Source organism: Halichoerus grypus, chromosome 1, assembly GCF_964656455.1.
Source record: "Halichoerus grypus chromosome 1, mHalGry1.hap1.1, whole genome shotgun sequence".
In the NCBI taxonomy this organism is placed as follows: Eukaryota; Metazoa; Chordata; class Mammalia; order Carnivora; family Phocidae; genus Halichoerus; species Halichoerus grypus.
Genome location: NC_135712.1, coordinates 143,715,703 through 143,735,254, shown reverse-complemented (window position 1 = coordinate 143,735,254; position 19,552 = coordinate 143,715,703). Strand labels below are relative to the sequence as shown.

Sequence of the window (19,552 nt, the reverse complement as noted above, 5' to 3'; positions counted from 1 at the left end):
TCCAAAGAGTTAGTAAGGAAAGCAAATATATAAATTCGCTTTCAAACTTAGAAGCTTTCATGCTTCAAAGGACAGCATCAAGAAAGTGAAAACTTGAAGAAAAGGAGAAAATACTTCTGAACTATATATCTGAAAATGGACTTGTATCTAATTTTATTAAGAATGCTAGGGGCACCTGGCTGGCTCAGTAGGAATAGCGTGTGACTCTTGATCTCGGGGTCGTGAGTTCGAGCCCTACGTTGGGTGTAGAGATTACTTAAAAATAAAATCTTTAAAAAAAAAGAAAAAAAGGGGGTGCCTGGGTGGCTCAGTCGTTAAGCGTCTGCCTTCGGCTCAGGTCATGATCCCAGGGTCCTGGGATCGAGCCCCGCATCGGGCTCTCTGCTCAGCGGGAAGCCTGCTTCTCCCTCTCCCACTCCTCCTGCTTGTGTTCCCTCTCTCGCTGTGTCTCTCTCTGTCAAATAAATAAATAAAATCTTAAAAAAAAAAAAAAGAAAAAAGAATTCTTACTACTCCTTAATAAAAAGACAACCCAATTTTTTAAATGGACAAAGATTGTGAATACACATTTCTCTGAGGGAGATATACAAATGTCCAATGAGCACATGGAAAGACGCTCAACATTGTTAGACTTTAGGCAAGTGAAAATCAAAATCACAATAAAATATCACCTTATACCCACCAGGATGGGTAGGATCAAAAAGTTAGATAATGACGAAGGTGTTTGTAAGGATGTGGAGCATCTGGAACCCCTACACGCTGCTGGTGGGAGTGTACAACGGTGCAGTGACTTTGGAAAACAGCCCGGCAGTTCCTCAAAGAGTTCAACGTTACCATATGATCCAGCAATTGCACTCCTAGGTACCCACTCAAAAGAACTGAAAACACATTCACACAAAACACTGTATACAAGTGTTCATAGCTGTATTATTCACAAGAGCTGAAAAGTGCAAACCACCCAAATGTCCATCAACAGACAAGTGGATAAATAACAATATGGTACATCCATAAAATAGAATCTTGTTCAGCCATAAAAAGGAATGGAGTACCAACACATGCTACAACACAGATAAACCTTGAAACACGATGCTAAATCAAAGAAGCCAGACACAGAAAATTATATATTGTATGGTGCCATTTATATGAAATGTCTGGAATAGGCAAGTCTATAGAGACAGAAAGATTAGCAGTTGCTTAGGGCTGGGGCAGGGGATAGGAGGAAATAGGAAGTGACTCCTACATGGTGTGGGGTTTCTTTTTGGGGTGATGAAAATATTTTAAAATTGATGGTGGTAATGTTTGCACAACTCTGAATATACTCAAAACCACTGACTTGTACACTTGAATGGGTGAATTGTATGATCTGTGAATCGGACCTCAGTCAAGTTGTTTTAAAAAGAGTTGGTAAGGTTTAGAAAGCAAGATGAGAAACAATGACAACGGTATTTCACAGAAGATGCTGTGATCGTAAATCCTGGCGCCACGCTGAGGCTGGTTAAACCTGCAGCGAGAAGGCAAAGGAGCTCTCTACCTGGTTGAGACCCTAGACAGACAGCTATAAAACAGGATCAATGATTTACATCCAACAGTGGCAAGAAAAGGGAAGCGTTCTTTCCGCTCAGGTTTCAGAGAAAACTGCAAACCAAGATTGTCCCAGCTTTTAGTCAACAGGTGATGACATGGTGACATCACTGTTACAAGAGGTTGGGGGAAGGGGGGGGGAGTCACCTGATGAGGATGGGCATGAAGAAGGTCAAGTGGGAAACAGCGTGGGGGCCCCGAGCCAGAAAGACTCACAGTCTCACATCAGCACACCAACTGACAGACATCACAAATAGCAATCCTATGTGGATGGAAATGCAACATGTCTCTCATGACGATTAAGGGTCTTACCTAACACTAGTTGATTTTTTAAAGGACCAAATGAGATAGCTGAAAAACTGAAATAAACATATAAAACTAAAAAAAAAACAACAACAACAAAAACAAATCCCCAGCTCTTAAAAAAAAAATACTTCACAGGAAACTAAATATACATATGGATCACCTCATTTACTCCTCACAAAACGCCTAAGGGTAATAAAGCACTAGGAATAGCCGTCCATCTGACCATGCTCACTCAGTGAGCACCAAGCCCTGACTCCCAGGGAGTCCCTCCACCACTACACTTCACCATCGGCTTTATTATGCAACATTTTCTGAGTGCAGTTCAAAACTATAAGAAGTATAGAGAAAAAAACCACCTGTGTACCTTCCACCAGCTTAAGAAATAAAACTTTCTAGCACCCCAGGTATCCTCTGCCAAGCACGGGTAAGCATGTGGAACAACGTGAACCCTCAGACGTGCTGGGGGAGTGTAGACTGATACAGCCGCTCTGGAAACGAGTGGTGTGACATGGTGACATTACGGCCGTGCGTTCCCAGTGACCCTGCGATTCTACCCCCTGGGAACACGGTCCATGACAACAAACAGCTGGAAACCACGCAAAGGTCCATTCCAGAGAATGGATACGTTCACTTTTGTGAACCTACAAGGCTTCAGACATCAACAGGGTCCTGGGAGTGGACAGTTCCTCCTTTCTCTCCTCCCTCTGTCCACACCCGGGGACATGGGGCAGGTGGTAGAATCAGTGTGGGCACTGGGCTCTGAGTGGCAATGGCTGTTGGCTCCTCTATGTCAATTCTTTCCCTGCCTCCTTCCCTCCTGGCTCCCCTGCTCCCGGCACAAGCTTCAGCTTCACAGAACCAGCTGGCAGGTCCCCCGCCCCACTGGGTACTGCGCCAGGAACCATGGAAGACCAAAAAACCAGAAAGTCAGGTTCACACACTCGGGGCAAGTGGGGCTGAACAGGTAGGTACATCAGGGACTGGCACAAAGCAGAGTGGAAGGAATGTATTTAACAAAGCATTGAGTCCAACAAGAATGAGAAGTTGAAACGCACAAATTTCCTACTCCAAGCAGGGGTCAGAGATGACCTCAGAAGCCCCCCACTGCAGTGGGAATAGCCGCTCCCTTTGTTCTTCCCCTCGGATATTTGGACAACTTAACTTCTAAGCTCAGAACCATAGGGATCCTTTCTCTCCCCACCAACAATGCCGAAAATGACTGCAGAAATGCTGCCTGACCCCCAGTGCAGTGACACAGAGAAGAAAGTGATCATTTGTCCAGAAGACAAGGGATTCAACGGGATGAGTCCGCTAGGAATCAAATTCAAACCCCAGCCTCTAGCTATGGGACCCCAGGCAAGTTCATTAACTTCTCTGGGCCTTGGTATCCTTCCCTACAAAATCAGAATCATCCTCGTAATAGGAAAACTAGCAGTATCAACCTAAGAGGGTTATTGAGAGCATTACACGAGACAAGATATGTGAGCTACTTAGCACAGTGCTTGACACTAATGAACCCTGTAACCAAAAGCCAAACAGCAATCTCCAGCGAGCAAGGTCTTTGCAAATCCGGACTTCCTGGCATTTATCAGTTTCCAAATCCGTCTCCCCTGCTGGACTCCTTGAAGGAAGAAACGTCATTTTAACCCTCTTCTTGTCTCCAGCAATGAACACTGTGCTTTGCATGCACTGTACATGCTCATAAAGGTTGATGAGTGAATATATGCAGAGATGAATATTTCATAAACAAAGAAGATGAGTTCGTCCGGTTAACCAAGGAATCAGGCAGGGAATCAGACCACAATGGTCCGGTCTTCAAACAGACTTACTACAGAAAGCCACCAAGGGGTGAATCTGGCAACAGAAGTTCAAATTCCACTCACACAAGCAGCACGGTACACTCTTTTTATTCTTCTTGCTCATTTCTCCCTCCCACCTCCGGCAAGTCACTGGAATGAGGCCAAGCAATTACCTGTATTTTTCCCTCTCAGACCTAATAAGCTTAACTTTTAAACTGTCAGTCTTACAATCTTCTATTTTCTTCAGTCTCCTTCTGTAATTTAGGCCTTAACCCTGATTTTAATTACAGACTAGTACATTAGCTGTTCTCGTGTGTAGAAAGGGAATATCAGGACTGGGGGTCACAAGCAGCCGAAGGCAAGGCTGTGAGTTCCAGCTCTGATGGGACCAGCACCTTGAATGCCAAGAAAGTAGCCTGCTGTGGGCTGAATTGTGTGCCGTGCCCCCAACCCCAATTTCACAAGTTGATATCCTTTTTTTAAGATTGTATTTATTTATTTGACAGACAGAGACACAGCAAGAGAGGGAACACAAGCAGGGGGAGTGGGAGAGGGAGAAGCAGGCTTCCCGCTGAGCAGGGGGCCCGATGCGGAGCTCTATCCCAGGACCCTGGGATCATGACCTGAGCCGAATGCAGACGCTTAACCGACTGAGCCACCCAGGCGCCCCATAAGTTGATATCCTAACCCTAGTACCTTGGAATAAGACTGTATTTGGAGACAGGGTCTTTACAGAGGTTATTACATTAAAATGAGGACATTAGGGTGGGCCCTAATTCAACATGACTCGTATCCTTATGAGAGGAGATCGGGGCACCTGGGTGGCTCAGTCAGTTAAGCATCTGCATTCAGCTCAGGTCATGATTTCGGGGTCCCGGGATCAAGCCCCGCATGGGGCTCCGTGCTCAGCGAGGAGCCTGCTTCTCCCTCTCCCTCTGCCCCTCCCCCCCAGCTCCTGCGTGCGCGCTCTCTCGAATAAATCTATAGCAAAAAAAAAAAAAAGGGAAGAAGAAGAAGAATAGATTAGGACACGGACACACAGAACGAAGACAGTATGAAGACACAGGAAGAAGACGACCATCTACAAGTCAAAGAGAGAGCCTCAGAAGAAACCAAACTTGCCAACACCCTTATCTAGGACTTGAAGCTTCCAGAACTGTGAGAAAATACATCTCTGTTGTCTAAGCCATCCGTTCTATTGTACTTTGTTATGGCAGCCCTAGCAAACTAACACAAAGCCCATCTTCAGAATCAGGAAAACCAAAACTGACCAAGCAAATTAGTTGGTAGTAGAAAGGGAAAAATGAGGAGGGAGGTAGCTTTTCCATTTCCCCAAGCCCCAAGTGCTAACTCAGCCAAGCGTTACTTTCAGAATTAACCAAAAGTACTTTCTGTCCCAAAGTCTTACCACATTTTCTGGCAGCTTGTGTCCAGGGAGATATTTTACATTTTCATGGTCATTATTTATGATGTCTGTCAGTTTTCTCCCATTAACTGTTTCTTCAAAGACCCACATCTTAACTGTGGAGGCAAACTTCTTAAGTTTCTTGACATTATTACCAATTATTTTTGCAACAGCTGAACCCCTACGAAAGAAACAGTGGAGAAGAAAAAAAAATTAAACTCACTGGGCAGAAGAGAAAAAGCATTTGATTGTAATTCAGACGAAATACGTGCTGATTCAAGCACAGGGCTTATAACTTCAGATGGGAAGTCCTATCAGCCACAAGCTTACAACCCTTTGAAGCCACAACCCTTTGAAGCTTAGCTGTTTTCACCTGGAAAGAACACCTGCCCCCCCCCCCCCCCCCCCGTGATCAGCAAAGCCCCAGAATTTGGTACAAGGTCAAAAACACCACCCCTTGAAACTAGTAAGCATCAACCTATCTTGGAAGAGTATCACAGGCAGAAAAGAAACCCACCTAAGAGATGACACAAAACATAAAAATAATACTTGGTGGGTACTCTAAGCCTCGGTGGCAACCAGGCTTATTTCAAATCCATCACAGAGATTAAAATGTAGCCACCGTAGAATAAACTGTGTTCTGGTGAACTGCAACAGAGTTGCAGTCATAATGGGAAGACAAGAACCTGAGTGAATTCCAGGAAAGGAGCAGAGCGAGGGCACCGGGGCTCGGCTGCCTGAGTATTTGGTGCCCCCCGCAGACGTTCACCCAGCTGGCCTCTAGGCCCCCACAAGCTTCCTTTTTCTCCTGCATCTCTGTTCACCAAACACATTCTGGTAACTAATCAGTGTCCCAGAGGCTTTGCTACAGGGGAAGAGAAGGCATTCCAACTAGTTAAACGCCAGTCCCCTGGACAAGGGCTGTAGGTCCGGGGCCGGCGGCCACCACAGCAGAGGTGTTCCTGGTCAGCCCCGGCACCTGTGCCTGTCTCACGAACATGCGCAGAGTGCACAGTGGGCCACGGGCCGCTGATTGAGCCTGGGTGACTCTGAATGGAGAAATGGTTTGTTTCGGGGTGCCTGGGTGGCTCATTTGTTAGGCGTCTGCCTTCAGCTCAGGTCATGATCCCAGGGTCCTGGGATCAAGCCCTGCATCAGGCTCCCTGCTCGGCGGAAGCCTGCTTCTCCCTCTCCCACTCCCCTGCTTGTGTTCCCTCTCTCACTGTGTCTCTGTCTGTCAAATATTAAAATCTTTAAAAAAAGAAAAGAAAGAAAGAAAGAAAGAGTTTGTTTCTTATACACCTTTCCTGGTGTGGAAAGTAATTCCCCTTACCTTGTTCACCTCTCTGAGTGGGTGGTAAGCTTTGGAGAGCCAAGAACGCATTGCCTTCGCTCTACTGGATCACCAGCATCTAGTCCAATAGCATTAGGCACAGTGGGCACTTGGCAGATATGTGATAACGGAGATAAATGAGTGAATGAGTGACTGATCGAAGTGACTGGTGAAACCAGGGAGAAGGCAGAGCCAGGTCCCTGATGACCTCACATGTAACATAATGGAGTGTCCCCCCTTATTTTTGTCATGTCATTTTCAGCACCAATGAATCCCAAAGGATACACAGCATGGTCTGGTGGGCTTAATGTTTAACACTTCCAATATTCATTTAAATTTTCTGAACTAAGAAAAATAAATAAAATTAAATAAATAAATAAATATTCTGAACTAACTCATTGCAGCAGATGCTACAGGTTTGCCTTTGGTTGCAGATGCTTGGCTTCCCCGAGAGGGGTTTGTAAAGGGAGAAGCAAGTATGTTCTGGTAAGACCACCAGGAGGGATCTGGTGGTTCTGGCTTATTTTCCCACTTGATTTACTGGATTTGGATTCCTTAGTGCCTAGTAGTCCCCCCTCACTTTGCTCACTTCCCCAGAATCACACTTGCCCTCTGTGACCTTGTGTGAGTTACTCAATGCCAAGGAACACTGTGAGCCTGAGCTGTTACCTCCCTGGGAGTCCGTAAGCAGCTGTTTCTCAGATTACAATTAAGGTGACAGTGATCGTGGGGAGAATCTTGGCCTCTCCTCTTTTTTTTTTTTTTTTTTTAAGATTTTATTTATTTATTTGAGAGAAAGAGCACAAGCTGGGGGTGGGGGAGAGGGTGGGGGGGGGGGACGAGAAGAGAGAGCAGCGGACTCCTAGCCAAGCAGGGAGTCCGACATGGCGCTGGAGCCCGACATGGGGCTGGAGCCTGACATGGGGCTCAATCCCAGGACCTGGAGATCATGACCTGAGCAGAAGGCAGACACTTAACCGACTGAGCCACCCAGGTGCCCCTCTTGGCCTCCCTCCTACAAAGTGTCAGGAGGAGAACTGGATGAATAGGTGTTTAGCTAACAAACTGTCTTGCCAGCATAGAGTAAGAATTTCACAGGTAAAGCCACAGAGCTTTGATATGTGCAATAGTTTATGCTATTCTTACTTGTGAGAAAGGACAGCGACGAAGTTCTGCATAGTTGTTTGGAGCAGCTGTTCTCAATGCTGGCTGCACGTCAGTCCCTGCGGAGCTTTAGAAACTACCCACACCTGACCCTACTCTGGAGGCACAGATTTCATTGGTCTGGGGGGTGGCCTGGGACTCAGGATTTTTAAAGTTCCCAAGTAATCTAATTTACAGCCAAAGTTGAGAACCACCAGCTTAGTTTATCCATTTATAAGGAGATAAGGGAAGGTGATCAGGATTGAGGGACGAAGGATGGAATTTAATTTTTTTTTTTAAGATTTTATTTATTTGAGAGCGAGCGAGCACAAGCAGGGGGAGGGGCAGAGGGAGAAGCAGGCTCCCCGCTGAGCAGGGAGCCCAAGGGACCTGGGGCTTGATCCTAAGACCCCGGGATCACAACCTAACCAAAGGCAGATACTTTTTTTTTTCTTTTTAATTTTATTATGTTATGTTAGTCACCATACAATACATCATTGGTTTTTGATGTGGTGATCCACGATCCATTGTTTTCGTATAACACCCAGTGCTCCATGCAGTACGTGCCCTCCTTAATACCCATCACCAGGCTAACCAATCCCTCCCTCCAAAACCCTGTTTGTTTCTCAGAGTCCATAGTCTCCCATGGTTCATCTCAAAGGCAGATACTTAACCAACTGAGCCGCCCAGGCACCCCGAGAAGCATGGATTTTAATTCAAGGACAAATCTAGCAAGGACAACAAAAAGATTCTAGTGCCTACGAGGCCTTGTCTTGCTCTTTCTAAATAACTTACACAGTAATCTGTTTTGTTTTTTGGGATCAGGACTTAAGACACTCTATTTTATTGTTTTAAACTCTTTGACAATCTCGTAAAATCTTCACGTCGAACCAAACATTTTGGTTGTTATTTGGTACAATCTCCATGTGGAACAAAACATTTTCTTTGCTACCCACCTTTTTTCTGGGTTGTTTATAAAACCTCTAAAATTATAATCCACCTCAACATAATAAAGGCCGTATATGACAAGCCCACAGCTGACATGACACTGGGTGTTCTTACCACCAAAAATGTGGGAGGGGGGTCAGGCAGAAACTTTTTATTTTAGGAAATAAATGTTTATTTTCTTGTTTTTATTTATTATTAATTTTTTTATTTTTTATTTTTATCCAAGATTTTTATTACCTTGGTTTGTAGTGGTTTCATGGGTATATTCCTTTCTCCAAACCCACCAAGTTATATACATTAAATACGTTCAGTGGTTTCTGTTATGTCAATTATGCTTCAAAAAAGCTGTTGTTTTGTTTTGTTTTGTTTTGAAAGTATATAATCCACACCCCAAACTCCTTTTTGGCTCTGAAATGGTACTTGCTGTGCTCACTACACGTTTGTTACTACTTCTGACCAACATGAAGGAAGAGGATCAGACAGCGCAAACCAAGTGTTCTGGCGGAGCCTGAGTGTTCTGAAGGGACTGGAGGCTATTGTAAGTGACATACCCTGTTCTTAAAAAAAAAAAAAGAAAGAAAGAAAGAAAGAAAGAAAAAAAAAAGTGCCTGGCCTGCTGAGAGCGAGTCCAAAAAACACTCCCAGATATTAGAATTGAGCTTAGTATAAAAGTCCTGGCTACCGTCCACGCAGGCAGTTTCTAAGTGGTCTGGTCGGGGTTGGGGCAAAGGTCCCCAGTCACGCTGCTGGAGCTCTCCACGTTTCAGGGGTTTTTCCTGCCACGGCACAAGCAGACCCAGGCATGGATCTTTCACTGTCAGGATCAAGGGCGTGGGCAGCCGTTTCCACACCGGCCCAGCTCATTCATCTACTAAATGACAGGTGGGACAGTGATCTTTAAGGTCCCTTCCAGGTCTCAGATCCAGTCCAGTGTTTTCCAAAGTGAGGAATGGGTGCCAGGGGCACCCCCAATGGCCAAGGGCTGCCCACACACACAGCACCAAAGGACACTGATGCACTCATGCGCTCTCAACACCCATGGCCTTCTGAGAGAGTGCAGAATGTCTCATTTGAGTGCTACTGTGTTGTTACCATCTCTCCAGCATGTGCTAATTTCCCTTCTTCATGAAGTCTCTAAGTGTCTCAGACACTGAGCCTCAGCAGGTTGCAGGATTTGGCAAGAATTCTATTAACACTGTTTGGTTTCCATTCTCCTGGTTGTTGTTACCTCCAACATAAGATATTGATAGTAGTGATAGCAAGTTTTCTTTTAACACAAAGTCTAATAAGCAAATAATAACACAAGTATGAAGCAGAGCCAAAATCTATATGGACGGAGCCTGCAAGATGGAGGTTTAATCCTGTCCAAACTTTTGACCTTGCAGATTAAGACACTGAAGATCAGAGTCACTCTGACCTTGTGTCACACAACCAGGCAGTGGCCGAACCGGGCTAGGGACTCAGGGCTGTTCATGGCCAGTCCTGAGTCTTCACACAGATGTATAGTTTCCAAAGCCCACTCTTCCTGCTCTTTTATATTTGCCCTCACACAGAGTAGAATCATTTGTTGAAAATGCATGCTGAACACCTATCAAGCATAGACACTGCTGGGCACAGGGCATACAGGGAATAAAGCACATAAGTCCGCACCCTCATGGAGCCTGGAGACTGGGAAATGGAGACTGAGGGTGCTCCAGCAAGCTCACAAAGAAAAGTAACTATGCCGTGGTGACCAAAGTGGCTAAGCAGATGACACGGTGACACTCAGGTCAGGGAGAGCCGGGAGGAAGTGCAACTAGGGCTGAACTCTGAACTCCAAAGGCTGAGAGGCCCTCACCTGGGGGAGGGGGTGGGGAGACTTCAAGGCCCTGGAGCAAAGGTGCAGGAACAGGTGGGGCCAGGGGATTATCTTCTGTTTTTACCTGGAGCCAACACTGGGTGGGAGAGGAGAAGGAGGGGGAAGGAGGAGGGCATGGGAAGCGGGAGGGGAGAGGTCACAGGAAGGAAAGGGAGTGACAGGGAGGAGAGAGGGAGGATAGGAGGGAGGGGGGTGGAGAGAGGGAGGAAGAGGATGGGATTGCACAGGAGGGAAGAGAAAGTGAAGAGGGGAGGGGTGGGGGCCAGGCCAGAAAGGGGTAGGCCTGCCAGGTGTCAGGCCCTGGTTTTTAATGTTTTTATTGAAATATAAATGACATATAACATTGTGTAAGTTTAAGATGCACAACTTGTTGATTTGATACATTTATATACTGCAGTATGATTACCACCATAGCACTGCTTTCAATATCTTACCCGTATTATCTGTTTCATGCCTCCGCAACCCTTTGAGGCAGGTTTTATTATTATCATTATCATTATCATTATTTACATATATTATATATATTACATATATTATAGTATCCATCTATTATCCCCATTTTTTTTTTAAGAGGGAAGAGAGTGGAGAGGGGGTAAAGGGAGAGGGAGAGAGAGAATCTTAAAGCAGGCTCCACGCCCAGCATGGAGCCCAATGCAGGGCTCAAGCTCACAGCCCTGAGATCATCACCTGAGCTGAAATCAAGAGTCAAACATTTAATCGACTCACCCAGGTACCTCTATTATACCCATTTTTTACGTGAAGAAACTGCAGCCCAGAGAGCACATAGGTGGTTAGTGCAAGACCAGAGAGTCACACCCTAGGCCCTGTCTTCAACTCTCTGCTCTCCCTCCCTGGGTCCCAGCTGGATGGACACCCACCTGCTGGAAGTCCTAACCTCCAGCATGGCATACCTCAACCCCAGCCCCCTTGGCATTCACTCTCTTGCCTTCTTGCCCTTTCCTCTCTAAAAAGGTGTAGTATTTTCATCAGGCTGGGGATGAGCTGCATCAGCCAAGGAATGGCCACCTAGCAAGCCAGCAGCAAACCCGACAGAATTCTGGTGGCCCATGCTCCTCCTCCACAGAATGCAAAATCTTTCTGGGCCAGAAAGGACCCTACAGTACCTCCTCCTTTTTACGGAGGAAACTAAGGCCCAGTGAGTGGAATTATCAAGGATTCAGCCAGATTTTCCACATTCCATGCCCCAGACTCTTCCAGAGCTGATCAGACTATGGAACCAAGGGAATTTTGTTTTAAATAACATCTACTTTTTTTACTCATAAATGCAATACATGAACGATGAAAAGGCAATTACGAATAATCTCACCACCCAGGGAGAACCACTGTTAACATTTTGTGTAATTCTTTGCATTAAAGGGTCTTTAAAATACAATCAAATGCCAGAGTAATAGATGCAAATGTGAGAAATGAAGTATTTTAAATACAGATTCCACTCGGCGAATGTTTATTTGATCTCTGGATCGGGAAGCTTTCTCAGCTTAAAATCAAAGGAAGAAACCACAGAGGGAAAAAAGATCAACGGCGCAACTTCACAAAGAGGGGGAGAAGATGAAAAAAAGCCTTTCTATCTATCAAAATTCAAAGGGCAGAAGAAAAAGCTTATGATAGAATGTTATATTTAACTAAAAACAGGAGGCAAAATTGTACATGCCACATGACATGCGATTAACAAAAGATATACCACCTCGCACCCATTAGGATTGGTTACGACAGGAAAAAAAAAAAAACCCAAACAAACAAAACCAGAAAATAATGAGCGTTAGTGAGGGTGTGCAGAAATCGGACCCCTTGGGCACTGCTGGAGGGCACGTAACGTGGCGCAGCTGTCATGGGAAGCAATACAGTGGCTGGTCAAAAAAAAAACTAAAAATAGAATTACCATATGATCTGACGATTCCACTTCAGGGTATGGACCCCGAAGAACAGAAAGCAGGGACTCAGATGTGTGTACACCCACAGTCATAGCAGCATGACAGAGGCCCCCCTCATCTGCCCTTTCTGTTTGCCGTGCTTTCACTTACCACCCCCAACCCCAAATGCCAGGTCCCAATCCCTGTGCCATTCACCTCACTTCACCTCCTGTCTGCAGCTGATCATCTCATCTCACATCATCACAAGAAAGGGGAGTACAGGACAATTAGGTATTTTGAGAGTGATGAAACTACATTCACATAACTTTTAATACAGTATGTTGTTATAACTGTCCTATTTTATTAGTTATTGTTGTTGATCTCTTACTGTGCCTAATTTATAGATCAAACTTTATCACAGGTACATATGCACAGGAAAAAATACAGTCTTTATAAGGTTCTGTACGATCCACAGTTCCAGGCATCCCCTGGGGGGTTTTGGAACGTATCCCTCGCGGGCAAGGGGGACCACTGTATTCACAACAGCCAAAAGGTGGAAGAAACCCAAGTGTCCATTGAAGGATGAATGAATAAACAAACAAAATGTACTATATAAACACAAATATTATTCAGCCTTAAAAGGGAAGGATATTCTGACACATGCTACATCACAGATGAACCCTGAGGACATTATGCTAAGTGAGCCAGCTGCGAGAAAGATAAATACTGTATGATTCCACTTATATGAGGTACTTATATGTGCTCTCTCTTGCTATTGTTGGAATCCAGCCACCAAATGGAGAAGTCCAAACTAGCCTGCTGACGAATGAGAGATACACAGACCGGTCACTCCTCTCGGCCTGGCAGAACCTGCCCACTGCCAGATACACAAAGGATGTCATCTAGGACCAAGAGTCCCAGCCAGCCCAACACCGGACCTCAGCCTTATGAGTGAGCCCAGGCTAGACCAGCAGAAGAGCCTCCCGGCTTAGTTCAGATTGTTGATCCCCAGAATCGTGGGCTAATAAATGACTACTGTTTGAGGCCATTAAGTTTTGGGGGATATGGTTAGGGAGCAACAGAAAACTGATTCAGTTCCCAGCTCCCAAATGTGGAAGGGACTGAGCCCCAGAGGAGAATGAGGCAAAATGCCACTGTATAACCTTAAGAGAACTGAGAAGACTTCGGGCAGGCTGAGCTGAGTTTGTGACATCACCAAGCATGGAGGTGAGGGATGAAGGGAAAAGAGAGAAGGGAGACCTGGCTGGTGTGGACCCCCAAAACAACTTCCCACCAGCAACCACTGAGAGACCTGGAGACACTACCTGGCTTGCCGCAGAGACGAGCAGAATGAGACTTCTCCACCCAATGGGATGTCTTAGAAGAGAGTGGGCTCACCCAGACAGTGCTCGGAGATTAAGGAGTGGAAGTTAGTGACAGATTTTTCACTCAGATATAAGGTTTTTCTAACAATTACTCTGCTAGATTAATTTTAGGAAGATCAGCTGCCTTAAAAATAGTAAACTATGATCATCTGGTATGTGTACAAGAGGAGGGATGCCTGTTCCAGAGGGAAACAATGACAATTTTCAAGACCACATTTCAATTTGGTCTTTCTTTTTTCTTTCTTTTCCTTTCTTTCTTTCTTTTCCTTTCTTTTTCTCTCTCTCCCTCTTCCTTCCTTTTTTTTAAGATTTTTAAGTAATCTCTACACCCAACATAGGGCTCAAACTCACAACCCCAAGATCAACAGTCACATGCTCCACTGACTGAGCCAGCCAGGCACCCCTCAATTTGATTTTTCTTAAGTGGAATATTGTTATACTAGACTTTTGTTGGGAGGGTAAGATATAAGATATTCGATATTTCTGTGACGATGAGATTTGTCCTCAGATAAAAGTATGCTTCTCACTGAAAATGACAAGAATATATAGAAACAGGGCCCTTAGATGTAGAAGGATCTGGGCTTCAACTCCACCTTATTAACCACTGACCTTGTAATGTTTTCTCTCCATCTCCGTTCTGTCATCTAAAATTGGGAGAACAATAGTACTGCTTGGGCTTGTTATGAGGTTTAAATGAAGTAACGTACATATCTGACACTCGGAATTGGAAATCGACCTCCCGGGGAGGGAGGAAGTAGAAGAGAATGATAATGACAGTGGTGAAAGGCTCAGGGAGAATTGCGAGCTCCTGACTCACCCCTACAAAAGCAGCCATGGTTTATATACATATCTTCCTCAGCTTACAATGGGGTTATGTCCCAATAGACCCATCGTTAAGTTTCAAATATCCTAAAATGTATTTAGTACCCCTCACCTCCCGAACACCATAGCTTAGCCTAGCTGAACTGCAACATGCCCAGAACACTTACATTAGCCTACAGTTGGGCAAAATCATTGGACACAAAGCCTATTGCACAATGAAGTGTTGACTAGCTCAGGTAATTGATTGAATACTGCTGTCCGTGTACCACTCGTTCACCCTCGTGATCAGTGGCTGACCGGGTGCTGCAGCTGCTGCCCGGCATCACGATGGAGGATCCACTGCGTAGCCCCAACCCGGCAGAAGATCCAGATTCACAATTCAGAGTATGGTTTCTACTGAATACACATCACTTTTGCACCATCATAAAGTCGGAAAGGTGTAGTGGAACCATCGTTAAGTTGGGGACCTTCTGTACTGAACAGGGGACAGAGGTGATAGAAATAGTTAAGCATCAGGGCTATTCTGGGTTTTAGTTGTACAAACTCTCACTCTGGCTCACAAGGAAACTCTGGATCTTTTCCCAGTTCAGCTCCCACCCATCCCATCATTCAACTATCCCTCTGGCTCCCAAAGCAGAGGTATGTCAGTGGCACCTATGGACAGGGAAGGGATTATTTCTGCCCTCAGAGGAGCTCACTTACAGCGGCTCAGACTGCTTCCATGTGGGCATGTAGCAAGAATCACCACAGAAACTGAGTAGCACAGACGAAACGGTGACAGAGCTGGGCTAAGGGCTGCAATGCTGCACTCAGATGGTTCCAGCAGACCAAAAAAAGATAGTCACCCACATCCAGCTCCGGTCATCAGTGCAAAGTAGGCCAAAGCTCCCCCTGCCCTTCAGTCCAGCTGTGGGGTGATGGTGAAAACAAGGGTGAGAGAGAAACAACTCCCCCAACTCCGCCAGCTGCACATCAGTTACACTCTTTGTCTTTCACCTTCTCTCCCTTCTCTGCCTCTGCTTCTTGGTCAGACTCCAACTGGATCCATTTGGTGACTTAATGATGGTGCTGGTCAAGGTTGATCAAATAAACGCAATAGCAGTAGCTGATGTCTACTGAGTGCTGGTCACTTTGTACTCTCCCCGGCTCATGTCATTTCATCCTAACCAAAATCCTAGACAGGAGGTACCAATATTACAACCAGTGATTCTTGAAGAAGCAGTTTGCTCAAGGCCTTATGACTGCCAAATAGGGGACCAGGATTGAAACCCAAGGAGTGGGAATCCCCAGCCCCTCCTGTATTACCCTGCCTCCAAAGGGGTTTGGGGGCTTGGACATATGCTCTTTACCGCAGAGGTTTGGCTGTAACTACAGCCCTGAGGTTTCAGTGCTAGAATGGGATCTTGCCCTGTGTCTGGGTCATTTTCCCAAAGTTCTGATAAGGAAACTTTTTTCATCTTTGGAAGAACTTACGAAGATTTACATTTGTTTTTTGTTTGTTTTTTCTTTTTGTTGTTTTCTGAATTCCCAGGGCCATAAAAGCAGGTCAGGAAACACCTCCCTGCACCCCAGGTGGTGGGCAGCTTCTTGGGGCTCAGCTGGATGCATGAGAGCCCCCTCTGGCCTCCTATCTCTGACCTGTCTATAGGAAAGGAGGTGCCAAAGGACATGACAAGGGCGCGTTACACAACCCCTTGACTTTGCTCCCATGTCATTCCGGGCTGAAGCTCCTGGCCAAGTCAGCCAGATTCATTATCTGTATTGCAATTAATGATCATTTACATAGGGGAGGGCACTCAAATGTGAGCACTATAGCCACCTTTTAGCTATGCGTTTAGATGTGACAACACCTTTATTTACACAGCCACACTCAGCTACTTCCAAGTCCCATGTTTAAACATTGCTTAAGCAACTTCACATTCTTGAATTAAGGACCAAATCTGCAAGGGCAGGTCCATCTCTAGATAGTATTTCAAAATCAGCAGAAGGCCAAAGTCCTGTAAGGAAAAATCTGTCCCACCCTCAGGGCAGATGAGTCAGCAAGTGTAGCCTCAGTGGTCATTCTGATGCAGGTGGTCTTCGGATCACACTTTTAAGCAACACTATTTAAAAATGTAATGTCTAACTAACCTTGTGACAGGTATTTTATTCCACTTTCCATTTCTTCTGAATTTATCTTCCAATTTATCTCAGCCCGGAAGGTAAATTCCTTATAGGCAGGGATTCTGTACCATTGTGCCTGCGTCGCTGGAAATGCCTGCTGACCAGAGCTGAATACCCCCCAGGCCCTAGGAAGCCTCTCCATGCTGTTTTCAGTTCCCAAATTTCTGAAATCTCTCTGGGGAGGTCATGATCCTCTCTCTAGGACTCGAGTGCGAGCAACAATGTTCCTGTCTGCTCCCATAATTAATGGAGCTGGGCAGCCAGCCCAAAGGATGAAGATGGCACATTCTCAATTGCTGCGCTCTAAGGTCACTAGCCAAGTTCTACTCCATTTCCTTGGGCTGGAGCGGGCCAAGAAGAGAGTCAAGTACAGCAGAGTGAAGCTGTGGGAAGGCAGCCAAATCCCGAACTGGAGGGGGCAGGAGTTTACTTCACTACTCCCGCTCCAGGCCCAAATCCAGCATGGCACGCCATGCTCCTTCTGCACCTTGCAAATTAGGAAAAGGCTCTGTCATCTGTGGTTCTGTGTCCTCTTACAGAAGAGGAAACTAATGTTAAAAGAACACGTGCTAAAGGAGAACCTTTCCAGTCCCATGGCCAACAGGCCACTGTAATCTCATTCAAAATGACCTTGGGATCAAAACTGGCAAAGCCAATCTGGAAGTCCAAATGAAGCTTTGCAGCGGATAGGTACCAACTCCACTAAGTGTGTAGAACATTCTGTTGCTGGCCAAAAAAAAAAGAAGTTTACAGTAAAATGCATAATATCCTAGTATTTGCAGGGCAGAGAGGGAAAGGAATATATGTAAGCATTTGCTGGCATCTGATGGAATATCCTTCAGAAAGGCCAGAAGAAACTGATTAATTACTGGTTTTCTTCCAGGAGATATCCTGGGGGGCAAGTGTGAGTGTCAGATATTTCATTGGTTTTTTGTACCTTCTGGTTTTTGAATGTGCATATATTACCTCATCAAATATAATAACATTTTTTAAATTAGTTTTAAAATTTTTATTTAGCATATGCCAAGCACTAGGGTAGATGGCTGTTCTCAAGAACTGGATAGGGAGGAGTGGAAACAGATAATGAAATAAATCATTACCTTGCCTGATGGGGACGGGGGTGTGGCACAGGGAGAGGCCAGTGGCCTCGCTGGGATGGAAAAGTGGAGAACCAGGTAAGATTTCCTCCAAGAACTTTCTGGGCCAAGTCAAAGAGTAAGACAAATAATTAGGACCACTCCTAATGCTGTAGCTCTCCTGGAAGCCTGAACTGTGATGAGTGTCCGGCCACAGAAAAACACAAGCACTGAAAGGACCCAACTCTGAACTCTTCTATACCAGTCCCTCTGATGTGCGAAAAAAAGGGCATAACAATGGAAAAATGACTGCAAATATCAGAGGCTATTATATTCTGCTTCCTTCCACCCACCTGGCCTCTTTCCACTACACTCGCCCAACACACCAGAGTAGCAAAGTTTGATAAAGGGAACTAAAAGAGCTGACGTTTACAAGTGCTTAGAAGAGCGCCTGTCACAAAGTGCTTGTATAAATGTTAAAAGTCAAATAAAGCCTAGCGGAGATGCGAAGCTTCGCAAATACCCCTCCAGAGAATTCCCAACGCCCCTGGACTACTCCGGGAGCCGGGCCTGTTGAACTTGGATTTTCTTATCTACATAACGTTCCTAAGATACTGGACGTGTCAGAAGCGGTGGGCGAGACCCGCACTTGGAAAGGCAGAGCCGGTCCCGTCCATCACCTGGGTGGCAAGAGCCCTTTAGCCCCTCTCTGTTTCGGTTTCCTAATACCGAAACTACGGCCAAAATGCTCGAGTCTCCACCGATTCCTCGACCCAGGCGATCCGCCCAGGAGAATGGAGAACGCTCTTAGAATGGTGCGCAAAAACACCCGGGCGTGGCGAGCAGGTGGCCTCCGTGCGCCCGCCGCGCGGTGACGAGAGCGCAGACAGGTGCCCGCGGACCGCAGTACCCTCTCGCCGTGCTGCCCTCCGCGGGCACGCGGGCCCAGGGCCTCCCGGGCCAGCGTCTCGGCGCGGCCTCCCCGGTGCGCGGTGCCCAGCCCTGCCGCGAGGCCGCCCGCCCCGCCTCCCTGCGCGCGGTGCCCGGTGCCCACGCTGCGGCGGGGACGCGCGGCCCTAGCCCGCCCGGGAGAGGGGCTTCCTGGAGGCGGAGCCCGCGCCACCGGCCCGCCGCCGCTCACCAGTTCCCCGAGCCCACGATGCACACTTTCAGTGGCGCCGCTGCCATGGCCAGGATGGAACGCAGCAGCCCGACCCGTGCCTCCCCAGCCGGCCGCCTGCCTGCCTCCGCGCGCACGGCTTTACCCACAGCGGCTCGCGGGGGCCCCGCCCCTCCCGCCTCTCCGCCAATGGCCGCGACCACCGCCGCCCGGGCGCCCCGGGCCACAGCTGACAGCCTGGGAGGACCCGCCCCGCCACTCCCGAGAACCACTGCGCACGCCTGTGCCCGGCTGGCCTCCGGGCCCGGCTCCGGCGCCGACCCGCCCCTGCCCGAGGCATGCCGGGACTTGTAGTCCGCGCCCCCGCCACCCCCGTCGCCGCGCGCCCCTGGACTGCGGCTGCAGCCGCGCCACGTGCAACCGCGGGTGGTTGCGCAGCTGCTCTCTCGCAGCGCCCGGGGCTGCCCCGCTGTTCCCGCAGAACGGGCCTACCCCGGCTCGTCGTGGTGCCCACACCCCGCTCGCGCCCTTCTCCCCACGTGGGAAGCGCTGCCACACCAGAGTTTGGAGCCGAGAGAGGATCCCAGGTTGACTCTAGAGTCGACTCGACTGGGGGCGAAGTTCAAAGTACCCACACCTGCCTTTTCAGCCTCTGCCTCATTTGTGGAAACAGGAAACAGTCTGGCACCTCCTGAACTTCTTAGTGAATTTCTGAGGCCTTCTGGACGTAGCTGGACCTGAG

The 19,552-nt window shown here is 47.1% G+C and overlaps 1 protein-coding gene across 2 annotated transcripts in view; it reads right to left on the bottom strand.

Annotated features, from left to right (window-relative positions):
- GPD1L (glycerol-3-phosphate dehydrogenase 1 like) overlaps nucleotides 1-19,048 on the bottom strand; it is an 80,510-nt gene extending 61,462 nt beyond the window's left edge. For both annotated transcript variants that reach the window (XM_078072749.1, XM_036078866.2), the window contains exons 1-2: nucleotides 18,832-19,048; nucleotides 5,095-5,272 (exon numbers count right to left, since the gene is read on the bottom strand). In XM_078072749.1, coding sequence (XP_077928875.1) covers nucleotides 5,095-5,272; nucleotides 18,832-18,878 — 225 coding nt within the window. In that variant the 5' untranslated portion in view covers nucleotides 18,879-19,048. The remainder of the gene's footprint in view (nucleotides 1-5,094; nucleotides 5,273-18,831) is intronic.
- Between the last annotated feature and the right edge of the window lie 504 nt (nucleotides 19,049-19,552).